The 20,965-nt window shown below is 48.9% G+C and overlaps 6 protein-coding genes across 6 annotated transcripts; 4 read left to right on the top strand and 2 right to left on the bottom strand.

The window, feature by feature from the left end:
• Positions 1 to 779: 779 nt before the first annotated feature.
• On the bottom strand, positions 780 to 6,382 carry ONS95_004216 (uncharacterized protein). The gene is made up of 2 exons (XM_058497565.1): positions 5,642 to 6,382; positions 780 to 5,557 (listed from the first exon to the last, which is right to left on the bottom strand). The coding sequence occupies exons 1-2, from the start codon at positions 6,175 to 6,177 to the stop codon at positions 1,561 to 1,563; spliced, it is 4,533 nt and encodes a 1,510-aa protein (XP_058352290.1). The 5' UTR covers positions 6,178 to 6,382; the 3' UTR covers positions 780 to 1,560.
• Positions 6,383 to 8,043: 1,661 nt separating this feature from the next.
• On the top strand, positions 8,044 to 9,266 carry ONS95_004215 (uncharacterized protein; the record flags this gene model as incomplete). Its single annotated transcript, XM_058497564.1, has 2 exons — positions 8,044 to 8,462; positions 8,513 to 9,266. The coding sequence occupies 2 exons, from the start codon at positions 8,044 to 8,046 to the stop codon at positions 9,264 to 9,266; spliced, it is 1,173 nt and encodes a 390-aa protein (XP_058352289.1).
• Positions 9,267 to 10,683: 1,417 nt separating this feature from the next.
• ONS95_004214 (uncharacterized protein) lies at positions 10,684 to 12,037 on the top strand (the record flags this gene model as incomplete). Its single annotated transcript, XM_058497563.1, has 5 exons — positions 10,684 to 10,799; positions 10,880 to 11,004; positions 11,122 to 11,271; positions 11,344 to 11,490; positions 11,549 to 12,037. The coding sequence occupies 5 exons, from the start codon at positions 10,684 to 10,686 to the stop codon at positions 11,806 to 11,808; spliced, it is 798 nt and encodes a 265-aa protein (XP_058352288.1). The 3' UTR covers positions 11,809 to 12,037.
• Positions 12,038 to 12,741: 704 nt separating this feature from the next.
• On the top strand, positions 12,742 to 13,746 carry ONS95_004213 (uncharacterized protein; the record flags this gene model as incomplete). The annotated part of the gene is made up of 2 exons (XM_058497562.1): positions 12,742 to 13,010; positions 13,133 to 13,746. The coding sequence occupies exons 1-2, from the start codon at positions 12,842 to 12,844 to the stop codon at positions 13,744 to 13,746; spliced, it is 783 nt and encodes a 260-aa protein (XP_058352287.1). The 5' UTR covers positions 12,742 to 12,841.
• A 1,364-nt stretch (positions 13,747 to 15,110) lies between these two features.
• ONS95_004212 (uncharacterized protein) lies at positions 15,111 to 16,477 on the top strand (the record flags this gene model as incomplete). The annotated part of the gene is made up of 3 exons (XM_058497561.1): positions 15,111 to 15,371; positions 15,431 to 16,266; positions 16,366 to 16,477. The coding sequence occupies 3 exons, from the start codon at positions 15,111 to 15,113 to the stop codon at positions 16,475 to 16,477; spliced, it is 1,209 nt and encodes a 402-aa protein (XP_058352286.1).
• Positions 16,478 to 17,246: 769 nt separating this feature from the next.
• On the bottom strand, positions 17,247 to 20,799 carry ONS95_004211 (uncharacterized protein). Its single transcript, XM_058497560.1, has 5 exons — positions 19,111 to 20,799; positions 18,942 to 19,036; positions 18,002 to 18,851; positions 17,748 to 17,940; positions 17,247 to 17,673 (listed from the first exon to the last, which is right to left on the bottom strand). Exons 1-5 carry the CDS (start codon positions 19,747 to 19,749, stop codon positions 17,486 to 17,488), a joined length of 1,965 nt encoding a protein of 654 aa, XP_058352285.1. The 5' UTR covers positions 19,750 to 20,799; the 3' UTR covers positions 17,247 to 17,485.
• Positions 20,800 to 20,965: the final 166 nt, after the last annotated feature.

The raw sequence follows: 20,965 nt of genomic DNA, 5'->3' as shown, positions 1-20,965 counted from the left end.
ATGAGTGTGAAGCATTGGGAGGGAAGACCGGTGTTTCACAACACTCAGAGTCTCAGTCAATACCCAAGGATTTCACAAGCGGCGTCAGTAAGCAGAGCAATGCAATACTGCAGGACGAGGATCTCAGCAAGAAAGATTCATTTCACAGTGGAACCCGAACCCGAATCCGAATCCGTCCACATGCCCTGTACATTCAGTAACAAGTCCGGTCACGTCCATCATTATTCTCATCACTATCACCGCGCCAACACTACTACAGCCACTATTCGGAGTGTCCATCTATTCCAAAAAAGGACAACAAAAGCAATACGATGCGATATATACCTCGCACATCAAATACCTCCCTATTGACGGATCGATCGGTTGAAAGACCAACGACGAACGCCGGATGCGAATGAAAATCGGAATCTGCAATGCTGGTGGGTGGATAGGGTACGTTTAGTGGTAGGAGTTGGGATGGGTGAAAAGTAGGTGAGAAATTCGAGGCGGCGAAATGTAGGGAGGGGGTGGGTCCAGAGGGGATAGATGTCTTGCTACAATTACGAGTGAGAGGGAAGGGAAGGGAGTTGGGGAATTTTGTGGGGCTTGGGGAGTGATATGGGACGGGACGGGAGGAAGAGGGGGAGAGGGAAAGCGTACGGGGATGAGCATGGTGACATGTAGAAGACGATGGAAAGTCGTCTGATCTCTCAACACGAAATCAAAAGTGAGAAAGAAACTTGCACTAGAAATATCACAGAAATGCAAATCACAAAATGAACCGATTGACCAAATTTGAACATGGTATTTTATTGTCAACTTTCAACTTTCAACTTTCGTCTTGTATCTGACATCTCTCATCTCATCTCATCTCATCCGTCCTGGGATCCTCAAATTTGGCATGTAGTATCCCACTTCTCCCTCCATTCCATTCGTTCATCCTGACTGATTATTATTACCTCCACCACCCTCCAACCTCCCTCACTCGCGCATGCCCCTCATATCGTCTCTTCCCTTCTCAGCTCGTACAAGTCCACACACCTCTGCCCCGTACCTTCCATCATATAATATACCTGCCAATCCATATACTCGAATCGAACCCCCTCCCCTTCCATCGCCCCCAAACCTTCCCCACTTTCCTCTTTCCTCGCTTTTCATACAAGAAAGAGAAGCAAGGAGGAGGTAGAGAAGATCAATCGCAGATGCTTGCTAACATCTCTGCATCTCAGCATCTCAAAAAGGAGCATAAAACAACATAGAAGGGAAAACGAAATAATCTCATCTCGTGCTGTGAGATAAGACAACAATGAGTACGGGGGAAACGCCCCCTGACATGCAATGATTTCCCCCCATTCCCGCGCGGGTGTTCTCCAGGCCAGATAGAGAATCCTGGACTCAAACCCAGCCCAACACCACCAACCCAACACCGCCCCAACCCTCCAAATCCAACGATCCATGCCATAGAAAATCAAAAAATTCGCAATACAAAGAACACAAGGAAATGGTATCTGTCTGCCTATCTGTATGTTATTTTCCATAATCTCCTCCCTCCAAACAACCCCACCCAGGTCATCCATCCGCTCAATCATCCAACCTAAACATCTTCCTCAACTTCCCAAACCTCTTCTTCTTCCTCGCCTTCTCCCCCACAATCCCACCATTCCCATTAATAGCAGCGAGATCCACCCCCGCCAGTCCCGTAGCCGTAAACCTCCTCGTCCCGAGATCAGGTCTCCCATCGCCATTCGTGGTAAGCTGACCCTTCTCGCGCCCGCCACCACCACCGACCACGCCATCAGCTCCGTCAGCTGTGAAAGGTCGGCCATCTTCGCCTGCTTTGCCGACGAGTAGGGAATGTGCTTTCGGTGCTTCACCGGCGGGGAGAGGCCAGGCGCCGCTGTTGTCTCGACTCATTGGGTTGCGTTTTTGTAGTCTGGGGGATGGTGCTGGCTCGGTGCGGAGAGCTTGCAAGTCGGATTTGCTCCTCTCGAGAGGCGTGTCTCTCCTAGCAGGAGACTCGGCGTCTGATTTACGTACTCGAGACGCGGAATCAGGTTTCTTGCGGCGGAGTATCGACATGAAACTGCCGCGGCGAGAATGACCAGGCCGTGGGGTGAATTCCGTAGTGGTGGGTGAGCTGATCGTACCACGGCCTGAACCAGACCGGCGAAGAGAGCCAGATGCGAGCGTTGCTCCTTCTTTGGTTGGCCGAGTTGCATTACCATTTTGTCTCTTCGAGAGCTTGAGGCCTGGAGATGTGGGCTTCTCATCGTCGCTGTCAGGGAGGTCACTTGAATCTCCATCCTGAAGGCCGGAGCGTTTAGGTATCCCGCGAACAGGAGCACTATTGCGCATTGTCCGACCTGCGGATGGCGGCGGTGGAGCTGGTTCGTCATCATCACTTGAATCGTTGAAGCGGCTTCGGAATGCAGGTCGGTCTTCCTCTTCATCACTCGAGTCTGCGAAACGACTTGCCAGTTTCCGAGTGGGCTTTTGCTTTGTCTTCTGGGGTGCTGATCGACCAAATCCACCAGTCTTCGTTCCTGGTGGCTTGTTCCTCATTGACGGAGTTGTGTCATAGGAAGAACGCATCGAACTTCGCATGTGCGTCTCAGACAGACCAACTTGCGGTGCAGCTCCGCTGTTGAAAGACCGACGGAAAGCGGATCCAGTGGGGGATAATGAACGGAGACTAAATCGACTCGATTGTGCCGGAGATTGTGGTCGAGGAGCTGGGTTGCTTTCAACAGATCCACGCATTGACGTTCTGAAGCTTGGGATTTCGTTGCCGCGTTTAGCCTTCTTGAAGCTACTGTCACTTCCTGCAGAGCCCTTTCTACGGAGAGGGGGTGCTGGTGGTGCCATGTCTCGTTTCGCAGCGCCTTGAGCAGCTGCTGCACTTGCTGCGGACAGATTGCGGACATGCTTCTTGACATCGGCAGGATTTGCTTGAGACTCAGCAGGAGGGTATGACATGGGCCGATATTTCTTCTGCAATGATCCTTTGGGTTCAGCTTCGGTACGCAGTGAACCACGCATTGATCCTGGCCCACGCATCGTCTTCCGTATTTGAGGCTCAGGTTCTGTATTTGCAGGTTGCTCCCGCATGGATGTCTTCATGGAAGTATGGCCATTTGGACCTGCCTTTGAACCAGGTTGAATCATATAAGTCCTCTCGTTGCTGACACTCTGCTGTTGTTGAGGAGCGGGTTCGACTGGCTCTGGTTTGACAGCCACCTTCTTTTTCTTCTTAGGCTTTGGTGCTGGCTTGGCCTCGACTTCTGTATCAGAGCCTTCGGCCTCTTCACGAGCCTCTTGCTCTAATTGGAGTTTCTTGTCGGCGGAAAGTGTACTCCAATAAGCTTGCACTTTGTCCCAACCTTCATCCATGTCTGGCTCACTTGTTTTCCTTGACAGCTGTGACCTTTTATATGCCTTCTCCTTTGTGACTTTCGTCGTAGGACTGTCAGGAGGAGTCGAGATGGCGAGTCCAGGTATATTGGTGTTGATGACCGGAGTGTCCACAACAGCGTCGAGAGACATAAACCCACTGCCTTCAACATCCGAGAAGTCTTCAGCTGCATCGCTGTAGATACTAGCATCTGACTCTTCTGGCTCCTCCAATATGATAGAATTGCGAGAAGCAATTTCACCTAAAATTGGAGACCCGGCGCGAGGCGTCTCTTCATCTGGTTCAGTGATGCCCTGCTCTGCAAGTGTTGGCTCCGTAGCCTGGTGTTCCACGATTGGGACTTCAGCATCATCTCGTTCTTGGCTACCAGAATCTGAACTCGACTGGCCCCATGACCCTGGCATGTCTGGCCATTCTCTTTTCGACTCAGTACTCTCAAGAGTTGGCGTAGCTTGGGAAACAGCAATCTCAGGAATATCGGTATTTGCACCATTCATAGCCTCTGCTTCACCCTTCTCCGTTGGTGTTTCGATTTCGTGTGCCAGTGGTGATGCCAGTGCTCTGTACGAATCGGCATCACCATCTTCAGGGCCCCGTTTCACACTATCAGCTCTAGTGACACCGATGTTTGTCTTGCGATTCTCAACACTGTACAAGCTGCTATCACTGTCTGAGTTGTAGCCACTACCCTCAACAGATGTTACCTGTGGAGGTAATGGTTCACGCGATTTCGAGATGTTGGCGGCATTCTTAGTTGCAGCGTCTTGTGCAATGACAGCTCCTACCACATGATCGTTTGATTGCCCGAATGGGTTCTCAATAACCTCGCCAGTAGGTGACGTGAAGATCGGTGGAGAAGCTGGGGGCAATTTGGCTTCTGTTGGTTCGGCTGGCTTCACCAGAGGACGCTCTTCGATCTCGCGGTTAGGTTTCTTCTCTCGAACACTGCCAAATGATGGCAAGGCCGGTCGAGGCTTCATCACCTCACTGTCATCCTCATCTAGCACTGGCGTTTCCTTCTTCTTTCCACGGCCAATACTAAACCATTTCGATTTCGTCTGAGGGCTGAGAACAACTGGCGAATCCGTGACAACTGGAGTTGCTGCTTGACCAACAACCACATTCGTTTCGTCAAAACTGACCCGATTGGCTTTCTTTCGTGGAGCAAGACCTTCTGGAACCACAGCTGAGCCATTAGATGCTTCACTGAGATTTGTTTCGTTGGCCCCTGACATACCCTCGACTGGAGAAGGACCGCGTGGTGAGTTGGAATGTTTCATGGCAGACTTCCGTGGCGATATCGATCGAGCAGGAGGCTGGTGCTTTACAACCAGGTTTTCCGGAGTTCTAGCAAAGTGGGTCGTCCGCATTGGACTCACAGAATGTACTCTACCTCCTCTAACACTGTCTCTTGTAACTAGTCCAACGCCTTCCTTTGTAGGACTTTCCTCAGTTGGGGCAGGCTGACTGGCAGATCGTGCATGCTGTCTCCCTTGAGCAAATGCTGCAGACGCCGAGGCCTGTCCACGACCTTGACCTCTCCCAGCCATTGAACGAGGTAATGGTGATGGTGAAGCATGCCTTGGTTCTGGAGTGGTATCCAGCCTCGCCAGTTTCTGTGCCCTTGTAGGTGTATCATCTTCCTTCTCCTCCCTTTCCCTATCTTCTCGTACGATTGATGGCTTCTTCGCCAAAAGAGCCCCTGCTCGAGTATTGAAAGGTTGGGTACTAATATCGCTGTCGTTGTCGGAAGAATTTGGAACATAAGAAGCCTGGTCGCTCTCGGAGTCGCTCACAACCACCTTCTTCTTTTTCTTCTTCTTTGGCGGCGCCGCATTTACAGGTTCGGGTATAGGCGCTTGCACAGGCGCAGGAGGTTCAGGTTGAGGCTGAGGAACTGGAGCCGCTTGTTGAACAGCTTTCTGCTGCTCCGCTGCTTCCAACGCATCGACAAATGTGCCTTTCGGCCTGCCTCCAGCAGTGCCATCGGCCAAATGCGTCCCTGCTGATGGTGGCAGTCGTTTCTTCTTCTTGACTGGTTGCTGAGACGCGCTATGTATCCTCTGTTCAATTGCTAATATTTGCGCTTCTGGAAGGAAGCTTCTTGTATTTGGGTCATAGATCAGATTTTGATTAGTAGGAGAAACAATTCTTGCAGTATTTGCCCTTTGAGGTGATGGAGATGTTAGCCTTCTATGCGGCACAGGTGAGGTCTGCCTGAAACCTGTAGGCAATGAGAAATTAACGGACCCTCTACTTGCTGGTCGCTCAAGCTCTTGAACACTCGATAAGCTCGACATCCTCTGCCCGGCTCTCCTGGAAGGTTGTGTCGCTCCGCCTAGGCTGGATCCTCGTCCGTTGGCCTTATTCGGTGGGGGAGATGCTATCCTCATGGGAGGCGCTTCCAGACTTGCTGCTCGTCGATGCGATTTCTGTGGTATCAACGGAGCTTGCGGGATGTTCTTGGGAATGGCCGGAACCGGTGGCGCATCCGCTGCACTGGGTACTCCTCGTGAAGGCGAAGGATCCCGGAATGTGCGTTCAGTCATCGAGGAAGAGCTTCCTCTCCTTTCCAATTGTGGCCGGGATTGTCCTTTCGATGATCCAGCGACTGAGCTTCCCACCGATGATGTCGAACCACTTCTTCGGAGAGTCCGCTTGGTCTGTACGTCTGCGACGCTCGTAGGAGTCGTAGGCCTGGATCGTAGAGCAGTAGCCGCCGCGGCGGATGAGAGGGATGCATTCGAAGCCTGGTTCTTCAAGAAGGCCTGGGCCGCAGCGGTCATCGCGGAGGCATTCGTGGTCGTTCCATTTAGGGGCTATTAATAGACATGTCAGTAATTGTTTCGCGAACATATCAGTAACATTCGCTGATGAGAAGCATCTTCCTTGGATTGCAATGCAAAGAGCTGGCGTGATTTCGAAACATCAATCGGGAACGTGGGAATCGAGCAAAGGATAGACATACCGGATTCGACGCGGCTCGTCTCCTCCTATTCTTATTCCCAAACATCGCTGGTCGTCGGCGCGCTGCCTGTCTACCTCTGCCAACTGAGGGCTAATGAGGATACTATTGCATAGAAAAGAGTGAAGGACGGTTGTTGTGAGAATGCGATTGCTTCGAGCAGATGGAGAGCTTTCGTGATATGACGATGGGCGCAGCTCCCAGACAACGATGAGTGGAGGCTTACGCGAGAGAAGCTGGGATTGTGACTGGGTGAAAGGGTATTCTGAGGGCGGCTTGGCTGGGATCCCGGCAAGTGTAGACTTTTTGCGGATCGACGGTCTGGATTGTAACGCGAGACGGGACATGTAAATATGGCGAGGGTGTGATAACGAGTGTAGTCGAGTGCAGAGGTTGTTGATGCACGAGGAATGTGAAGTGAGGTTGGAGATAGTTGGCCTTGGATCCAGATTTTGTCTGGGAGTGTTTCGACTCGTCTGCCGGGACAGCTGGACTTGATATCATGGTTCATGGCATGGCGCCGTCTGTTTGATTTAATGGTCTGGTGGGTAAGACCTCGACTACACCACACCATTTCTACACTACGACGCTGCTATGAATCAACACTAATCCTGTCTGGCTTGCAGCCAATAAATACCGGTTTCGGGGGAGTGAAGTTGGGCAAGGGGGAAGATTCTTGCAGAAGTGAAAGTCTGTTTTGCGCATCGTATCATTGCACTGAGCGGGGAACGCTGGTCTTGAATAGCTGGAACTTTCACAAGTCATGGATGTTGATGCATATCACAGCACAGGTCCGGAGCAAAAGTAACATCTCATACAACTGGCAGCTGTGTTGTGCCGCGCGTATTGGTCAAATCTCGTAGAGCAATGTCAGGGTCACTCAGCGGTAAGTGCTTAGTGTTTACCACGTCGAGAATGACGGAAAGGAGGCCCTTGCAAAGTGCAACTGAAAAACGAAACAAACAACAGCTCATCGCATCTCAGCTCATACTGTATCATTGAAGATATCCAGGGTCTTTTTGTAACCTTCGATCAGCCAACCCACTGTTCTGAAAATGTACCGGGTAAATCGTAAAAATGGCATTCAAGCATTTCCATATTCACTTCTTACCTAACTAAGGCCAAATCCCAGCGCATCATCCGCATCATCACCCAAAGCAGACTGGACGTCGAAATAGCCTCGGATGATCTGTCGGCTTTTCATCTCGGTTTGGAAGAGAACAACAAGGAGTTTGCAAGGACGGGAGGGAAGAGAAGCTCGCGAGTTGGGGCGCATCGATTTGCACACAGCCACACTTGATGAAACTGTGTGATGACGTAGCATGCTCAAGGGTCGTGGTGCGCTCTCCAAGACCCGCAAATGCATGAATCAGCTGTTGTCCTTGATCGGGGATGTTTGTTTTGATTCGAGCGAAAAGGGCATGAAAGTTGGGAATACCTTCAGGAGTCGCGAGCAATATGACCAAAGTAAACAAATACATATCATATCAGCAAAAGGGGAAGTTAACAATCAAATATGAGCACGTGCTGCCAAGACCTCTCTTGGAGACCAGGGTGCGATTGAACCAATCCTCTACTCCTCTTCCCCGGACATCACGATTGGGGACGCCCCTCGGCTTCATGAAGATGACTTACTCTACAAATAATTGCTATACTTCCTCTGTTTACTAACCACTAATCTCACAGGATGGCAGCTCCATTCCCACCCCTTCCTCTCCCGCAAGGAATCACCGAATCCTACCTCCCCTCCCACGACCTAACCTACCATGTGCTCAGCGCCGGCCAACCCACCAAACCCCTCGTCCTCTGCCTCCATGGCTTCCCTGAATTGGCCTATTCATGGCGCAAGATCATGCCAGCGATAGCGAACGAAGGCTACCACGTCGTAGGTTACGACCAGCGAGGATATGGTCGAACGACTGGCTGGGACAACCGCGAATTCTCCTCCGTCGACCTGAACACATTTGGATTCACACGCCTCGTACGAGATGCTGTGATATTCCTCAATGCCCTGGGATATAAAGAGGTAGCTTGCGTAATTGGTCACGATTTCGGCGCTGTGGGAGCTTCGATGTGTGCGTTGATGCGACCAGATATATTCAAATCGTAGGTCCACTCCCATCACCACTCCACACAGTTACTTACTTCAGAGACAGTGTCATAACCATGTCCCATCCTTTCAAAGGCTCGCCGACTCTCCCCTTCAATACCGTACCCAACCCTCCCAAACCAGAGGCAAAAGAAGACGTCCATAAAGCATTGGCAGAGCTACCCCAACCGCGAAAACATTACAAATGGTACTATTCCACCAAACCTGCAGCAGAAGAGATGGATAACCCTAAAGAAGGGTTGCATGAATTCCTGCGGGGTTATTTCCATCTCAAGAGCGCGGACTGGAAAGGCAACGATCCAAAGCCTTTGAAGGCTTGGGAAGCAAACGAGTTAGCAAAACTGCCATACTACTACGTGATGCCTCTCGATGCCGGCATGAGGAAATCTATACAAATCCCCATGGCGGATGAGGATCCATCCTCAGTCTCCAAAGCAAGTTCTCGCTGGCTTCCAGATGACGAATTGGCCATCTACGTCCAAGAATGGGGTCGCAATGGTTTCCAAGGTGGGCTGAACTGGTATCGCATCGCTACAGACACAGAGAACATGAAAGATGTCGAATTATTCGCAGGCAAGAAGATTGATGTTCCAGCGCTTTTCATCTCAGGCAAACAAGACTGGGGAACATACCAAGAGCCTGGTGCTGTTGAAAAATTAAGTGAGGTGTGTAGTCAATCTCGAGGTGTCGAGTTAGTGGATGGTGCTGGACATTGGGTTCAGCAAGAACAGCCTGAGAAGGTAATTGAACTTGTGACGAAATTCCTAAAAGATGTCAAGGTCGATTCTATTTCTCAATAAGTCTGTACTCTGGCATCTCAACACGAAGTATGTAGAGACATGCCAAATCTCAGAGAATAAATCAAATCCCGACAGAACCCAAGCAGTGCAGGAGAGCAGTCTGTCATCGCTCAGGCTTGTCTTATACGTTCCATAAATTTTCATAATTGGAGCATAACAAGACCTTCTTATCTCAATTCCATCCTCACGTCCCATATTCCAAATAAATCCTCCGACTTCTACCACTCCATTTCACAGTCAAAGCTCAAATCACAGACAGCCATAGCTCCCCTAAGACAACATGTCACTCACCAACTCACCAACTCACCAACTCACCAACTCACCAACTCACCAACTCACCCATCCACCCACCCCACTCCGCACGCCCATAACAGCCATACTGTAACAAAGCATGAACACCTCCACCCCATCCGCCATCCGTCCCTACCCATCGCATTAAGCTTAAAAACAAGCCTGCACCACATTCCAAAACGCCCCGCCGCCCAAACCCCTGCCCCAAAAGACCGTGAGTTCATCGGCAGCTCACCCACCCATCCAATCAAACCCTCTGAAACCCTCGCTTAAGCCCATGACATCCACATCCGTCAGCACTCACCAACGTCCGACACCCATGACAGCCGTTCGACACCCGTCCGGTAGTGCAATATGTCCGGTCGTCTTATGCTTCAGATGGCAGGTTTTGCGGCAGGGCCTGCGACTGCCGGCTGCTGATCGGGGGTTTTGTATCCTGCGCTGGAGGGTATGATTCGGTGGCTGTCAAACGCATGGCCTTGGCTTTTTTATGGATTATGGATATGAGGCGATCAGATGTGTCTGGTTATCAGATCATGGGACAGCCAAGTATTGTACAGAACAGACCACTGTGATTGGTCCAAGTGGATATTCTGTGGAAGACATATAGCTGGATGTGGAGACTGCTCGCCAGATGCCAGGTTATTCGAGTGTTAAGTTACTTGGCGCTTGAAAGGCAAGCATTTATCAAGCAACGCCATGGCATGCTTACCACCTCTATTCATGCACGCCCACTTCTCTCCCCTGTTCATCCCCCAGTCTTGCTCACAATGTCACGTCTCCGACAGCAAGGATACAAAACACAGCTGGGTAGTATTCTAACTACTGGCATATTCTGGAGACGAGCGCCATCAAGCGTGCAAGTCCAAACGCCCAACTCTCCAGCACGCACCAGAACCAGCCAGGCCGAAAAGAGTACAATAACACCCCATCCCTCCTCCCACTCATCCTTTTCCTTTCCTTCTCTTCTCTTCTCTTCTTTCCACAAGGCCGGCTTCCTTTCACTTCACTTCTCTGCTTTTCCTCTTCTAATTCTTAATCTTCCTTCTTTCACTCTTTCTACCTATCAAGACTGCTTCTGGAAAGTAGTATAATACCTCCCATCCATACATACAGTAAAGAAAAGATGTCGTCTCAGCTCGCCCTCGAAATCCTCACCCTGTCTGCGGGGTTGAGCCAGTTCTCGAATTTCCAGCTTTTGAATCTAGGTCAGCAGAATAGTTTGGTGGCGCTTGCTCCGGAGTATGTATTTATTCTCTCTCCGTCTTCCTTGTGCTTTGCATTCAGAGATCATAAGTATTTTGAAACTAACATATAACCAGACTCGTCCAATTCATCGGCGGATGTGGCGCTTGCGATAACCAACTCGCTTCTCTCTTTGCCTCCAACTTGAACCTCAACGGCCTTAACCTCAATCTTGGACAATGCAATGACTGTCTCCAGCAACGTAAGTACTCCATCCTTCAACCAACTTTACACCTCCCCGCTCTCCCTTGCCCCAAAAACATTCATCTATCCGGCACCGTTTCTTAATGGAAGACTGTACTAACAATATGAAACATAGTGGTCGACCTCCAAGGCCTCTTCGTAAGCGGTCTCGACCTCGGAAACAACACCAACAACGCCAACGAGACCGAAAACGCAAACCAAGATGAGAACTTGAACGAGGAGGAACAGGCAAAGGCTGATGAGGAGGCAAAGTTGGCTGAAGAAGGTATGATATAACTCCCTCCCAGACTCTCCAAACCACACACAATGACAGACCAAAAGCTAATATATTCTCTAGAAGCCGCCAAACAAGCCGAAGAAGACGCCGCCGCCGCCGGAAACAAAACCGCCAACGCCAAGGAAGGCGAGAACGCCAACCAAGACGAGAACCTGAATGAAGAGGAACAAGCAAAGGCCGACGAGGAGGCAAAGCTCGCTGAAGAAGGTACACATATGTCCCCAAGCTCTACAAAATTTACACCAGAAGCTAACCTCCCATCCAGAAGCCGCCAAGCAAGCCGAAGGCGAAGACGCGGCAGCCAACGAAGAGGACGCCGCCGCTTCAGGAGAAGGAGAAGGAGAAGGAGAGAAGAAAGCAAGTGCGGGCCGTAAGGCTAGCGAGAAGATGAAGATGAAGATGAAGAAGAGTACGATTGTGCAGAGGAGTGCGGCGGGGAAGAGGGTCCCTGGTATGGGGAAGATGAAGGTTGTGGGGAGTGTGGGGTTTGCTGCTGTTATGGGGGCTTTGGTTTGGGGGCTGTAAGGGTTGGGAAACGGAAGGGTGGGTGTGTGAGTGGTGGATAGATAGGGATGGAGATGGAGATGAATATTGTATAAGATAGTTTGTGGTTGGGGATTGGGATTTGGAGGAGGAGTTATTAGAGAAGAGTGAAGTGTACAGATGAACAGGGGGAGGGAGAAGGAGATCTTGATGAGATTCAGTAGATACGTATTGATTACCTCTGTCTACAATCTAAAGCCTAATTTTGAATCAATCAATCTATCACAATGCCTACTTGTCGGGCCTCAAGTCATAGGTAATACTGTCTAGTCTCCGGACCGCTCGCGCTTTCAAGCGAGGCACGCCACGGCCCTTGCGTGAGATTCTTCAGCAAAACACATGTGACGTGTAAGAAGTGCAAACTGCATTTCGATTTCCACGTCTTATAACTGAAAAGACCATTCAAAGTAAATGAGACGTATGATTGAAGGAAGAGGACAAGACCTTCAGGTCTATTTCGTTCTATACTCCGCATCTCACCAGCTACCATCCAACTCAGCGACTCCCTGGTCAACAAACGAGGAGACCATTCCCCTCATCCAAATTCTCAGATCTCAAGCCTCGCATCGATCGGCATGCATGAAAGTCAATTAGTCTCACCAAACTATTTTGATTCCAGTCCATCATAACCATCCCAGTGCATGATTTACATGTTTTACCGTCAAGAAGTGACGTCTGGAGCGGCTGAGTGCCGATCTCAGCCCTATGAGTGGTGGGGGTGGGACTGGCAGGGTTCTTCGTATTCCGCGTGGGTTTGGTAGCCAATGAGAGGGCGAGGTTGGGTCACTATGTCTAGCTTTGTGGGGATAATGGAGGGAGTGTTAGGCATTGTGTACCGATTTTATGGGAGGGGGTTCTGGCTATAAATTACTACGGACGTCTACGAAATAAGGCTTTTCATGTAAATATTCTTATGCCACTTGCTTCAGAAGCAGTTAACTTCATAGTCAACAAACCTTGACCAGGCACCTCATAACATTACCACTCAACCACGAACACTTCAAAATAACTCAACATGGGCGAACTAGACACCAAAATCGAAACTTCTAACATATCAACTTCTTTCTCCAAAGCCACCGATCCTTCCTCCACCGAGTTCCGCACCCTCACAGTCAATAATTTCAAACTCCACAACCTCTCACTTCTCCCCTCTGATTCAACCACACCCCTCTTTCATGTAACCAGTATGTATTAATCAATTCTATATTCTTGTCCTTTTCCTTCTTTTTGGAGTCGTCATATAGCCGAGAATATTTCAAAAATATTCACACTACGCAAGCAATGACTAACTCCTTAATCCGTACAGACTCCTCCTTCACCCCCAACAAACCCGACGTAACCATCCACTCCCAAACCCCCTCCGGCCCCACCCTCGGCCTCCTAAAACTCAACACCCTATCCCCCAACGTCGTCGCCCTCACCGACCTCTCCAACCCAACTCCCGAAACCTCCAACCTCCAATGGGAGCGTTTCCAAAGCATGAAAGACTGGTCGCACGCCCGCTACGAATTCGATTTCGTCGACGGGGAAACCGGCGAGAGGAGAACATTCACGTGGTTGAAAACCAAGCAGGGGATTTTGAAAGATCAGCCAGATATGGAGTTGCGGGAGAATATTGGGGTGGGGGGAGATAGGAGTGGTGGGGAGGCGAGGTTGGGAGAGGTGGTGTGGGCGGTTTATGAGGGGTGTCAGGGGTTGTTTAGTAGGACTAGGGGGAGGTTTGATTTGAGGAGGGGGGAGAAAGGGAGGGTTAGGAGTGTGAGGGAGGTGGCTGGGAAAGGGATTGAGATTGATGAAGGGGGTGAGAAGTGGGGGGATTGGGAGGTCATGGTGCTTTTGACGGGGTGTGGTGCGATTGAGACGGCGAGAAGGAGAAGTAGAGCTAGGAGGGGAGCCGGGGCAGCAGGTGGTACTGGATGATTGCTTGGAAAATCTTGACCTATGTTGTTCTGATCATTCTTGTACTTACTGTTAAATATTTCCGTTCTTGACTCGCTTCAGCTCACGTCTTGTTTTCATATTTTCCAGTCACTACGTGAAGTCCCGTTCCACCGATGTTATTCACGGTTTGAAAGCTCAAAGTCATAGGCAATGACGTGTGGTAATATCCTCCACCTAACTGAATATCAAAGCATATAGTTGGCATGGCTTCACACCAAATCTTGTCAATTCTAGCACTAGCATTACCGAGCGAGAGTCGGTCCCGCACCGAAATAACGACAGTAGCTGTTTTCCTTCTTCCCCATAAAAAATAGGAGGACTCCGACTAGCAGATAGATAAGCACGACAAATGGTCGTACGTGACTGTCATTCGCAATTGAATGTGCTTCTCGAGCCAAGGCTGCCCCGCACTTCCTTGTTTTGTTTTGTTTTGTTTTGATCTCAAGCGAGCGCCCTCGCAGATACATGGGATGAAGAGGACAAGTGGACAACATTTTCATCCTTGATAAATGCTTTCAACGAATACGGCCACCAGTACCATTGTAGATTAATAGGCGTTGGAAGTGCCATTTCAATATGGTGCTCAATATCCGAGAGCTTGATGCAAGGTTACTCATGAGAGGACCTTGTTCAATAATTGTTTTCCATCCAATACAAACTTTCAGAATGTAAAACATTCAGCTATGTAGCTTCATTGTCGAATTTCAACCTCCTCTCCTTAGCTCCAATGATCTATTGTTATCTTTTGCGTTTTTCCTCTTCCGATGATGGTTATTTCTCCAAGTGTGGCCTCAATTCCATCTGGAGAGATGTCCCTACATTGTCGTATTATTGGGAGGTATCATATCTGTTCCTCTCTTCTAGTCTTTATCAGCCTATGAACGTTCATCTAATCGCGCCATGCACACTCTATGCAGACGTGTGCTCGGAACCGCCAGGTTTTATTCACTGATTGACCAGCCAAGCCGATTGCGCAAAACAAGCGAGAAAAACGGCATAGTGAGAACCAATATCTCCATATGATTTCGGAGCAGAGCCTTGATGCAGATACTGCTGAGCTTGCCCCACCCTATTCTATCAAGAGGATTGGCTGTAAGAATACATGTATATCTCAAGCAGTTCTAAATCCGCTTATTCAAGCCGAATGTTGGTCTACTTCTCTCCGGCTCCAGGGTAGTGGAGCCGGCCAACTCATTGCAAGGACAGTTACCTACAGTATTTTAACGTTAACATGACCCAGGTAGTTGAGGAACTACTATCATCCACATGAAGTCACTCTTTGTTTTTCGCAAACTCAACTTTTGATTTAAACAAGAGCAAAATCTACTTTCAGTTTTTCAACAATGTCACACGACATCCTACCTGTACAGACGAACTCGGGAAACTTGTCTGCAGGTGTGATACAGCTTCAACATATTGGTAAAAATCAAGAGATTACATTGATGGATGATGAAAATCAGAGTCCTTGTTGCAAACACGATCCAAGCTCGAGCCAGATGGACGCGAAACCAGAACCACAACAAGAAACCCCCAACCCGGCAAGCAGATCCCGAGCAAGAGCAGTACTTCTTGTCGGTAGCCTCGCATGCTCATGCTTCCTGAGTGTATATTCACTTTTTGTTGAAATTTTTGTGTTCTCGTCATCTTCTAACGATATGAATAGGTATTCAATGTGCAGTCCGTTGTCATTCTGCTGCCCTCTATCAGTCATGATTTGAACATCCCAACCCAACGACAGCAAATGGCTACCTCAGTTTACAACATTGCTTCAGGATGCCTCATCCTCCTCTGGGGACGACTTGCAGATGTTTACGGACATCGAATTATCTACCTGGGCAGTTCGACTGGGTTCGCAATCGCAAGTATAGCCATGCCATTTTCGCCCAATGAGATATGTTTCTATCCACTGCGCGCCTTGCAAGGTATGAGTGGCGCTGCGACTGTCTCATCTGCGGTTGGGATTATGGCGTCGACATTTCCTGTGGGTAAATCAAGAAACAAAGCTTTCGTCACGTTCTCAGCTGCTGCGTCACTTGGATCCATACTTGGAAATATTGCTGGTGGCGTCATAGGAGGTTATCTGTCATGGAAATGGGTGTTCTGGATCCCTTCTATTCCAGCCGTTCTTATCACAATGATAGCCTTCGTGCTTATACCTGCTCCTGAATCGCCAGCACAAGACGCACGGGGTAGCACACGATCTTCTATAGATTGGATTGGTGCAGCTATGGTGTCCACTGCTCTACTCTTGCTATTGGTTGGCATTGCTCAAGCTAATGTCGTCGGTTGGACGGCCCCATGGATTCTGACGATTGTTGGTGTATCTTTACTTTTGATGGTATTTTTCATCTTCTGGCAACACCACTTAGAGATCGATCCGCAACGGCAGCCTTTGATGAGAGTCTCTATGTTCAAAGACTTCCAGTTTTCTGCCATGTTTATCGTTATCTTCTGTTTTTATGGCTCTTTTAATAGTTTTCTCATTTTTGCAACATTCTTGTAAGTGCTAGTTTAACACTCATTCACGCTTTCCATGTTTAGTCCATTGATGTACAACAGTCTTGAGGATTGACAGCAGCTGACAATGGACACATCTAGCTATCAAGATTATCTAGGGCTTGGCGTGCTGGACACAACTCTACGATTCGTACCTGCCGGTGTTACTGGCCGTAAGAACAATCATAGCTTCACTCGTTCCCTCATGTACTAGATACTAATGCTCTATGATTGAATTCTTAGTTCTTGTTTCCTTTATAATGCCGCTAGCACTTTCACGCATATCAGGATATCACATGCTCACCTTCGGACTCGTCTGCGGCGTTGTATCTCCCCTCCTCTTCGCAGTACCTCTCCAGCCACACTCAACATCATACTGGGCATACGGTTTCCCCGCAATGTGCCTTTGTCTCAGTGGACATCTTTTGGCCTGTCGCTAGTCTCTTCATTGCGCAACAGCTACCATCTGAAGACCAGGCACTGGGAAATGGCTTGTTGCAAACAGCGAACAATGTTGGACGTTCATTGGGGCTGGCTATTGTAACAGGCGTACAGACGACCGTCCAAGGCAAATCAGATATCGTTTTGGGCGACATCGGTTTTCTGAGTGGCTTGAGAGCTGCCCAGTGGTTTAATGTTGGGTCAGTAAGTACTACTTTCTGATGCTCGCCCTGAACTTGTGCTTCTCCGAGTCTGAAGTCGAAGCTAACTGCTTGTGTAAAGACAACCGTTGCCTTGATGTTTACGGCGATTTTCCTTCGAAAATTGGAGAGAATCTAGACTACAAGTCGTCTTCCACGTCTCGCATAATTGCATTTCTGCTGTTTCAGGTCCGGTATTGCGGCCCAGATGGAGGTTAACCTTGAGGTGTGCGGTGCCACTGGTAAAATCTTGCCGGGACTATTCTAATGGGCAAAATTGAATATGCGTGGGAAACCGCGGAGTGTACATCACAAATTCACTTATCTTAATCTGTTAACTCATCAGGGAAAGTAGAATATTATTCAAGGTGATATCTTAGAACATTGATACCACATGTGTTGCCCGTTGTCTTGCATTTCTTTCCATTTGCTAAGCGAGCCTCTGTAGGAGGGAGAATCAAGCTCAACAAAGGGGTCTGCATTTCTTATATGCAACGAATGGCGCCTCTTGGCCACCATATGACCTGTTAATATCTTCACACAAAATAGGCAAGACCTTGTCATCTTCGCAAGCTTCAGCTTTACTTCTCTACTGATTGAGTTCCATCAGGGGTATATTGGCCATTCTCAAGCGACTCTTGGCCGTTTGTTGTACCAATGGTGACATTGGGTACCGTCGGTATATCCCTGATCTCTCTATGTGATTCCGGAACGAAAACATCGAGAGCCTTCGGGACGACTAAACCCCCAACGACAAAAAACATGACCACTAAACTCGAGTTAGTAGTTATTCGACACGATTTCTACGGCTCTGTAAATCGAAGGAGTGAGATGTGCACTTACAATGTGCAATTGCAAACCCGAAGATGTGAGTTGGGTCACCACGGTTGGGATGAAAGGCGGGATATGCAAAAGAAAACACAATGGCCAAGATCGGCGCCGAGATAAACCGGAGGACTGGGGCCCAGAACACTGGAATAGCCCAATTGTTGCCAAGAGCTACATGGACGTTTAGATCACGAGTGAGTTGGTTGCCCTGTCCACCTGTTAGCAATCATCCTACCATGGTGTATGTCACAGGGGCGGGGAATGCTTACAGAGTAAAACCACAACCACCACATTTTCGTGAGGAAGACATTACCTCCCCAAAATCGAGGCGCAATGCTGTCCGGGGTACGGGAGATGAAGACCGAGATAGCGAAGCACAAGAAAAAGATTCCAAAGGCGAAGCCAGCTCCAGCTCCTGGTATATTTGTTGCGTGGGCAATGACCAGACCGAAAATTTGAGCTGCTAGGTAGCCTCCGTTGAAGATGAGAAAAGCAGGAAGTCCGACTTGGTTCACGACATCCTTGAAGCGATAGATCATGGTTACCGATACAACCTCGCACCACACAACGAAGAAGAGAGCCAAGTAGTTGATCCAGGTGTCGACAGCGTCCAGAAGATAGAATCCGAACTCGGTACAGTACATCAACGATATCAGGAATGTTATGATGACAATCACGGTGGAGATAATAGACCGAGACATATTTCTGCCCTTAGGACTGTCCATTATCATAGTGACGATGGATTCAAGCAAAGCAAAACTTGAGCTGATTCCGAGCAGCATCAGGGTGAAGAAGAACAAGACGGACCAGAAGTTTGCGCCTGGCATATTGACAACCGCTTCGGGATAGGTCAGAAAGCCGACTTGGAAGCTGCTCAAGGGATTTTCGGGGTCCGGACGTCGTCCTAGGAATCCAATGACACCAAACACCGCAAAGGCAGCAAAAATCTCGAACAAGCTGTTACTGCAGCCGATAATGAGAGCGTCTTGTACGGCGTTGGAATATTCGCTGTTGTACGATGCATACGATGTGAAATATCCGAATCCGACACCAATGGAAAAGAAGATCTGACCCAGTGCCTCTTGCCAAATTTTTGGTGCACCAAGCTTCTCGCTATGCCTGAGATAGAGTAAGCATGTATTTGGTGCAATGTTTCACAGAATATATCTCGAAGCATCAAAAAGGGAATGAAATGTATTGCGGCCATACCAGACACCCATATACAATTTAATGCCATCAATCGCGTTCGGGAGGGCTCCCGCTCGACCAATAAGAATAATGATGGTCACAATCGGTATGCCCATCTATATAAAGCAGAACGTCAGCATGCTTTAGACTAGTCATGGAATCTAAAACCAATTCCGGATGGGGAACATACAGTGAAGTAGACAACACGCCCAGTCAGTCCAACACCTTTAAACATACAAAGCCACACCACAAAGAATATGAAGGCCGCCCAACCCGCTGTCTCAGGTATGATACCAGTACCTGGGTAGTCGGTGTAGGTAGCCACGGTACCATCACTGTTGAACGTCCCAGGAACAGGATCAACATTTGCGACGACGTCGTCCATGTAAAACTCGCTAGTCCTGCCAGTCCACGGCAATGGAGACGTGAACGAATTGCGGAAGTACTTCATGACGAAACTCAGAATCGGCACATAATATGTGGTGACAACATAGCCATTGAAGATAACAGCCAATCCTATACCCTTCGCTCGCTTGCTGATATGATCGTAGGCGACGATGCATCCGCCCCGGTATGCTTGACCGATAGATATCTCAAGCAACAAGACCGGAATACCGAGGAAGAAAAGAGCGATGAAGTATGGAATGAACCATTGAAGACCGTTGTTGTTGAAGACGATAGAAGGATATCGCAGGATATTTCCTAGTCCGATAGCACCACCCATAGCAGCGAGCACGAATGCTGGACGAGAAGACCACTTGTCACGGCCATCTTCGGATTTCTGAGCCGCAGGGGCGAAGATATTGACGGCTTTCCGTAATGCGTTCATGGCTGCAGGACGTCTCAAGTTACTGCATAAGAATCGAAATCAACTAAGTCAGGTCACTGAAGTTGAGCGCAACCGATTTGAAATGATGCATCAATGCAACTCTCAAAACCTGGAAAATCTTTCCATCACGGGCAGATAACTGATCCTTTATCTTGATGTCAGCTCTCGTACACAGATGGTGACGGCGCCAACATTCGGTTCCATGGCTTCCAAGAGCGTTGGCAAATCTGGACTTCCAGCCACGAATTATCACCTACCTCTTTTGCCAATTGGCATCAGCATATCACTGGACAAGATTCTAGGACCTGCCGTATCAAGTCCCCTTTATCATGGACCACTAGCAGATTAATGTAGTTCTTGTCCACTCAGCTGATCAGGATACCTCGTTTGAACGATTACGGTTTAGTGTCCAAGGTGCGTGAGGGAGACACCAGACATACCTGAGCACAATAAAATAGGTTTGATCATTTTTAGGTCATGTAACCAAGTGCTCTCTGCCTCAAGGTTATATTGACCCATTGCCTGATCTTCGTCTGTGCGTGTGGGGAGAAGGTCCCCATACTGTCGGTACTCACAAACTAAACTGGCATCTCTCTTCCAAGTCAGTGAAACACTACAGCAGTGAAACGAATCTGGACGTATATCGGATGTCAGCGCTGACATTGGCGATCCTGCAGGTTGCCAAGTTTCCTGGGGTAGTGTCGTGTGAGCTTCCTCCCTGGGTCTTTTCCAAGAGCCTTACGTCCTCATTCACTGGGTCAAGAAGGAGACTATCTATTACCAGGGCCGAGTAACCAATTGTTTGGTCAGAATCTCATGTACAAGAGACGACCGTTTGTCGCCCTATTGAATAAAGGGAGTATGCTTTGTCTTGGAATATCGGCTCAAACTTGGCACGCGCCGGTGTTCCGAGGACCAAGATTCCAAGCGATACAATTGCCAATGAGGAGGCATGCCACGGATGTGATATTCAAGTTGTTCATTGGCTTTTAGGACTCGGTCTTGTTATTGCTAAGGCCGGATGAGGCCGGCATTTACGAGTCGGAGACAGTGGTGGTACTGTAACCATGACCATCCCAACTTGAGAAGGATTTTCGAGACATCCTAGGTCACGCGACTACTCGCTTGGCGCAGTCCTTCGATAATGGTTTTTGTCTGCTTGGAGTATTCTACAAACAGGCAAGAGTGAAGCGAATATGCTACGAGCTGATCCAGG

Source organism: Cadophora gregata, assembly GCF_030347475.1.
Source record: "Cadophora gregata isolate MNR1 chromosome Unknown scaffold_14, whole genome shotgun sequence".
NCBI classification, from domain to species: domain Eukaryota; kingdom Fungi; phylum Ascomycota; class Leotiomycetes; order Helotiales; family Ploettnerulaceae; genus Cadophora; species Cadophora gregata.
The sequence above is the reverse complement of the archived record's forward strand: the minus strand, read 5'-3'. Positions and strand labels throughout refer to the sequence as shown.

What these genes read in the sequence shown, in the direction of transcription:
- ONS95_004216 (XM_058497565.1), bottom strand. Translation starts at nt 6,177, where the DNA reads ATGACCGCTGCGGCCCAGGCCTTCTTGAAGAACCAGGCTTCGAATGCA. An exon ending in GAGCGACCAGCAAGTAGAGG is followed by an intron (nt 5,558 to 5,641) that starts GTCCGTTAATTT and finishes ATCACCTCAAAG; the next exon opens with GGCAAATACTGCAAGAATTG.
- ONS95_004211 (XM_058497560.1), bottom strand. Translation starts at nt 19,749, where the DNA reads ATGAACGCATTACGGAAAGCCGTCAATATCTTCGCCCCTGCGGCTCAG. An exon ending in GGTGGTTGTGGTTTTACTCT is followed by an intron (nt 17,941 to 18,001) that starts GTAAGCATTCCC and finishes ACAGGTGGACAG; the next exon opens with GGCAACCAACTCACTCGTGA. An exon ending in CGGGTTTGCAATTGCACATT is followed by an intron (nt 17,674 to 17,747) that starts GTAAGTGCACAT and finishes ACTCGAGTTTAG; the next exon opens with TGGTCATGTTTTTTGTCGTT.